Source organism: Coffea arabica, chromosome 8c (genome assembly GCF_036785885.1).
Source record: "Coffea arabica cultivar ET-39 chromosome 8c, Coffea Arabica ET-39 HiFi, whole genome shotgun sequence".
In the NCBI taxonomy this organism is placed as follows: Eukaryota; Viridiplantae; Streptophyta; class Magnoliopsida; order Gentianales; family Rubiaceae; genus Coffea; species Coffea arabica.
In genome coordinates, this window is record NC_092325.1 from 43231158 (window position 1) to 43237272 (window position 6115).

Below are 6115 nucleotides of genomic sequence, written 5' to 3' on the forward strand. Positions count from 1 at the left end.
GAGTGTGTTAGCGATTAAGAAGTCTCTCCTTGCTCTCTTTTTAAGGGTGATGGTTCTGTTCTTGCCAAATTCTTGTCTTTAATTTTCGTGACATTCCGTTGGCAACATATCACTTTGGATATAGTGATTACTAAATCGGCAAACATCTCTAGCTTTCCGTATTGAACAACTTCCTTCGCATTGTAGAGCCCCAAACACAGTGACGCTATTTGGTGCGCTGAAATTCATGCAATTGCAGATTGACGCTCCGGCTGGCCTTATTATTATTTGGTCCTTGCTTGAAGTTGAGGGATTTTGTTTGCTTTACATTTTGGTTAGAGAAGCACAATATTTGAGTCAATGTAATCCTCCTCTCCCAGCAGGGAGTCGAAGAATTCGATTTGAACAAGAAAATCAAAGCTACACATGAACAGATATTTGAAAGAGCTCGAGAGATAAATCTACAAACGAAAGAAACCACCAAAGGGTTGTAAATCGCTCCGGATAATGAGACTCGAAACAGTTTCCACCAGCCCACAACACGAATACCCTCGAGCAAACACACAATCTAAATGCTACTGGCACAATTCCTTTGCCTGCTGATGGTTCAGCTAGATTTCTGCCTTTCTTTTCTTACTCTCACCTGCTAATCTTTTCACGTATGCAATGTACCCATCAACATCAAATTTCCTCTTGCAGCCGGCGTAGTTCATATACCTTATTTTCCCAAAAACTGGACGCTCCCGCCAACCCTGTGTGTAGTGTGTAGACAACACAAGCACATATCGTTGAGAATGCAGCGAACGTTGGAATAGGATCTCTGGTAACACTAAGCATATCTAAACTAAGGGGCATTGGCATGCAATTCAGGATTACCAAAGTAAAATGCCAGAAGAAGGTTCAGATTACCAACCTGGTCATGTACACCGCAAATTGACCACATGCAGCCTACATAACCATTTGGATCCCTCCCGTCAATTTCGTACTGCAGATAAAAGTCGATGAGGTTCAGATCTTGTACTATGATCAGAATTTTAACAAAGTATTTTTTGTCAGAATTTTGCCTTGTCATTTAAAGTTATAGCAATTGCAAGAGCTTCTGTAGGACCACTTGTCCATTCGAGAATCTTTTTTGCCCAGTACATTCTGCAAATTATTTTGAAACCAAAAAAAAAAAAAGAAAAGAAAGAGAGGATAAAACAAAACAAGATACAAAGGATGAGAGAAACCACAACGGTAACAGTCCAGAGCAAGCAACATCAGAAAAACCTGCCTCATAAAACCGTGCATCTTCCCATAGTGAACCATCTCCAATTGAGAAGCATTCCAGAGCTGCAGGTCAGTAAAGTGAGTCAGCACAAAATTGAGTCAATAATCAGAGAACATTATGGCTGTGTATAAAAGCACCATAAAGGTTTATTGCTATTCTGAGTTACTATATCCAAATTGATATCTTGTAGCTTACAGGGTCTGCAGTTTGTGCCTTCTCCAATTGTTGCATCCTGCAAAAGCAGTGGTCTCAAAACTATTAATCTTATACAGCAGATGGCAGTCATTGATCAATAGTATTAGAAACCTGTAGTGTGTATAACACATCAATAGCAGTCTCACTTACGTGTATGTATGTTCACGTTTATCAGAAGCATGATCCATCAAGGTCTTGCGTGCCCATTCCCATGCCCCCTGCAGTGAATCATAATGGGGCTGATAGAAGCAGAAGTTATCAGCTAGTTCTCTGCGTACAATCAACTCCTCTAAGAATGTGTCAACTCCCTTCAAAGCAGCAGGTTGTACCAAATGAGCTTCGTGTGAAAATTCAACCAGAGACGTATACAAAAATAAACTGCAGCATAACGAGGCAGCTAGACACGCACAGTTAAAACAAATCCAGGCAAGCAGCACCACTAAATTTCACAATCAATGAACATACATGAATTATCCAGTTGGATGATAAAATTGAGTGATCAACTATGCCAGTGAGGAGAAGAACATTAAATAAATCTGATGTAAAACATCTTAGGTGTCAACACAACATCAATTAAATCCATTGAAAACCTGTGGAGATAGTGTCCGAACTTTGCGTGCCTCTAAGGCACACCGCTGTGCTGCTATCTGCCCAAAATGCAGATAAGGGGAGAGACCAGAGAGTGCTTTGGGCTTTAGCGGATTATTCCGATCCATGGAATAATTCTTCAATCTGGCAGTCAAGAACCCATTTTTACTCCCCATCAATACTTCCATAGCAGCATCCTCACCTGGTTCACACCATGCAATTTCAGGAACTTCTGCTCCTTTCCTGGTCATATAGTCAGAAGTGCAGAAACTCCTACCTCAAACTAGAGCAAAATCAACAATTCATTAAAATTTTTAAGAGCATCTTACCTTACAACATCTGCAATTAGTTTATCCCAGTCTATAAAATGATGCAGATTAGGCCACTTTCTTTTTGAAGGCCCTAGTGTTGGAAAATCAATTAGGTACTCAGGAAGCAATTTATTGATTTTACCCCTTATGGTCTTAGCACTATATTCCAATTTATCAGATGCCACCCAAATAGGCACTACATTGTGTGCGTCAACTTCATGAACTGATACTGAATCTTCCAACCTCTCAGTAATTGTTTCTTTCCAATTCTTGACCTCCCTTAAGGGTGAAAAGTCTGTCACCAAAAGTGAAGCCCCGCATTCTTTCAAAAAATTGGGAATTGTGTCCAGTGCTTCCCCCTAGTTAAACCAAGCCACAAAAGGATCAGTCTGAAATTGTTGAACCCATTAATTTGTCTGCTTATGTACAGATGTATAATTCAATACTGTCTGCCAATCCTCACACGAAATTCACTATCCAACTAGTAACGACCATCAAATAAATACGGTTTTGTTTTTTAGAAGACAAACTTAACAAGTGAGACACTGAAATATATGATCCTTATATCTCAGTAGGGCTACTCTTTACAATGACAATCAGCTATTCTTCACGTGTCCTGCCCCAGTTAAACAAAATGTAAAATTTTTACTACTTCAGCATAAAGTTTAAGTCTTTTCAATCTCTAATCGTCCAAGAACTAGTTTGAACTTTGAACCCTCCAGATTTTCATTTCTCAATCACTATATCAGCGACCAAATAAAGCAACAGAGCCCATTAACTGAAATCCCTACTGATTTTCTCGCTCACTTACTCCAACCAGTCATCCATGTGGGAAAATCTGTAAATTTATGAAATTCCATAGCACCAACTTTTTAAACCAAAATCTATGAAATTCCATAGCAACATTCTTACACCTATGCTAAAAGCCAACTCTGAGCTATGACTAGTGCTACATGCGAGGCCAATTGTGGATTTGTCCACCTCGGCATCGTCTCGGGGTTAGCTCAAGTGGTACCAGGAAACATCCCCAAGACCCCTTATACAAGGGACTAGGGATCAAATCCTGGGGAGGCGCCTCCGAAAGCACTACCAGGATTTCAAGGGCTCACCCTTAACTCCAAAACGGTGTTGTGGTGGACAAATCCACAATTTGCCTCCACACTACACAAAGCCACCATACCGACAAAGTTAAATTGCAGCTTACAGAAAAACTGCAGGATGATGAATAACTATATTCTCTTTGATTATCATAATTGGGTCAAAAACTACTTGGATCACCAAACCCACAAACTGAATATGGAACTTATTAAAATCAGATCAGGGTACACTACACAAGTGCTATATCAACGATCTCAAACGGGTCAGGCTTAAAATCTTCAACGGGTAAACTGGTCGTACCTGAAACAGAAAAAAGGGGATATTGAGAGACATTCCTTGAAGATTTTGATGAAGCTTTTGAAGGCCTCTAAGCATAAAACCCAGATGTCTGGCTTTGGCACCCAAGAAGGAATCAAATAGATTGAAAGCTATGGCAACGGGTACGTTGGCCTTATTTGCTTGATCAACTGCGTGGATCAAAGCCCAGTTATCTCGCAGCCGTTGATCTCTGAACATCCAGTAGACAACTGGACCCTTAAGTTTCTCCCGGTCAATGGATGGCCCTGATGCCTGTTTCAGAACTCGGATTCGACCCTGCTGAATTGATGCCATTGAATTGGCCATTGATGGTGGTGGTTAATGGCGGCGGAGGTTAACCGGAAATGGCTTAGCGTGGCCGAGGAGGAAGAAACGGGGAATCGGTTCGGGCAGGTTGCAGAAATGGAGGGAAAATAAACGGTTGACGGTTGTGGTTTAAAATCGGGCACGTAACGGCTTTTCATCCAAGATCTATTTAGTACGAAATAACTTTTAAGAATTTAACAAAAGAATTTCCCGCTAATAACTTTTTTTCATTTTTCCGTCTTTGCACAACAAACTAGTACTACTACTTTACTAGTAAATTTTTAAAAGAAACAGGAATAAATGTCTTGGCTTAGTTAATTTGTGTCTTTTTTTTATTATTGGTAAAAAAAACTTCGACTCCATTTGGATTCCTATTTTTTGAAAAATAGGTTTTTCATATACAATGTTACAGTAACACGTAAATAAAAACAACTTTAAAAATACCACATCCATACAATATATCAAAAACAATTCCAAATATACAAAAAAAAAAATAAAAAATAAAATCTATACCATTTTTTTCTTTCATCTATTACCATCACCCACCATCGCCACCATCCTCTCCTTTTTCCTCTTTCCTCACCCCTTCTTCTTTCTCTTGTTTTCTCTCCATTCACCTTCCCTTCCCCTTTCCTGCCATACCCCACCCCTCCCTTCCTCTTCCTATAATCTGGCCATAATATCGTGACCAAAGGTTTCGATCTAGTCTCGGCCAAATCGAGAAAGAGGGAAAAGGGAAAGGTGAGGCATGGCAGGGAAAAGGAGGGAAAGGGGAAAGGAGAAGGGGAGGAAAAAAAGAGAGGAGGAAGATGGAAGGAGAAAAGAGATGAAGGAGGAGAAAAAGAGAAAGAAAGAGAGGTGGTGATGATGGTGGATTAAAAATAATACAAAAATTTTTAAACTTTAAAAATATCTTAAAATATATCCCAAAAAGACCTTCAAAAACTTCATGAAAAAAACATCTACAGTAAAAAGTTTTTCATACACTACAGTCAAATATTTTTAAAAAAAATCAATCCAAACAGACCTTTCGTTTACTTGCATTGTTTGTTATTTTATTTTTTTATTAATTTATTGAAGTGATGACACTAAGGGCGAAAAAGGAGAAAGGTTAAGGTTTAGCTATTATGTTCGTTCTCCATGGTCAAATATTTATATCCACAATATTACAATTGTACATTTAGGTTCGAGTTCCTCTCTTTTCTCCTTCCTCCCTGTTTTAAATGGCTACTTCTAGTCTCTATTCAAACATTTTTATCTTCCGAGTGAATTACCTTTTTTTTCTTACTCCCTTCAATTTAAATTAGACGATTTTGTAGAGATGCTCGATGGAAGAATATATTGTTAATTTTTCGTAAATTACGTTGTCAGTCGACTTCATGATTCTATGTTTGAGTATGCAAAATAAATTGTTATAGTAGCAAGTTTAGTTGACCATCAAAAGAGTTTAAAAATTTTACTTGGGAGCAAATCCCTTGGTCTGCATTCTAAAAACTATAGATTTTTTCTAAAAAAGTTTGTCATGCGCCCGTCTGGACCGATGGTAGTTCAGTCCTTTCCGAATTCCCCGTCTAGAATAGATTCTATCGTGTTCCAAAAAAAAAAAATTTGTCATAGTACTAAATATAATTTTTTTTAAAATCCAAGTATAGATAGTTGTCAAAAGCCCTTTCCCTTTAACATTGAAAAGCCCAATGGGTAATAATATCAAACAGGATGAGCAAATTTGATCGCGCATCTTTAGTGGTGAATTGGATTACTGACGGAAGATACCTATCGGGCGGCCCTTGATTCTACGCTGGAACCCACTAGGTGACCGAATATCTATGTACATGCCCATTACTTTTGGCCCAATTCTTTAACCATGTGGCCCTGTTTAATAACCCAATTTAACATTTCAATTTAATGGATTCAGATTTTAATATTGTCGAAATGGGTATGATAACAAAAAAAAAAAAAAGAATATATAACTTAATAAATTAAGTGATATTGAATTTTCTAAACAAAATCTATTCTAAAAAACAAGTGATAAACTATACACTCGTCACTT

The 6115-nt window shown here is 38.2% G+C and overlaps 1 protein-coding gene across 2 annotated transcripts; it reads right to left on the minus strand.

Annotated features, from left to right (window-relative positions):
* Positions 1 to 330: 330 nt before the first annotated feature.
* LOC113702944 (deoxyribodipyrimidine photo-lyase) lies at positions 331 to 4240 on the minus strand. 2 transcript variants are annotated; one of them, XM_027224128.2, is made up of 9 exons: positions 3742 to 4232; positions 2362 to 2702; positions 2035 to 2275; positions 1595 to 1752; positions 1445 to 1481; positions 1253 to 1311; positions 1044 to 1125; positions 893 to 964; positions 331 to 731 (listed from the first exon to the last, which is right to left on the minus strand). In XM_027224128.2, the coding sequence occupies exons 1-9, from the start codon at positions 4063 to 4065 to the stop codon at positions 591 to 593; spliced, it is 1455 nt and encodes a 484-aa protein (XP_027079929.2). In that variant the 5' UTR covers positions 4066 to 4232; the 3' UTR covers positions 331 to 590. The 2 variants fall into 2 exon arrangements, with proteins under 2 accessions (XP_027079929.2, XP_027079930.2); XM_027224129.2 differs by lacking the exon at positions 1044 to 1125 and having other exon boundaries at positions 3742 to 4240.
* Between the last annotated feature and the right edge of the window lie 1875 nt (positions 4241 to 6115).

Coding starts and splice junctions, on each gene's coding strand:
- LOC113702944 (XM_027224128.2), bottom strand. CDS start 4,065: ATGGCCAATTCAATGGCATCAATTCAGCAGGGTCGAATCCGAGTTCTG. Junction 1,753..2,034: donor TTCGGACACTATCTCCACAG/GTTTTCAATGGA, acceptor GCTGCTTTGAAG/GGAGTTGACACATTCTTAGA. Junction 1,126..1,252: donor AAGATGCACGGTTTTATGAG/GCAGGTTTTTCT, acceptor AATAATTTGCAG/AATGTACTGGGCAAAAAAGA.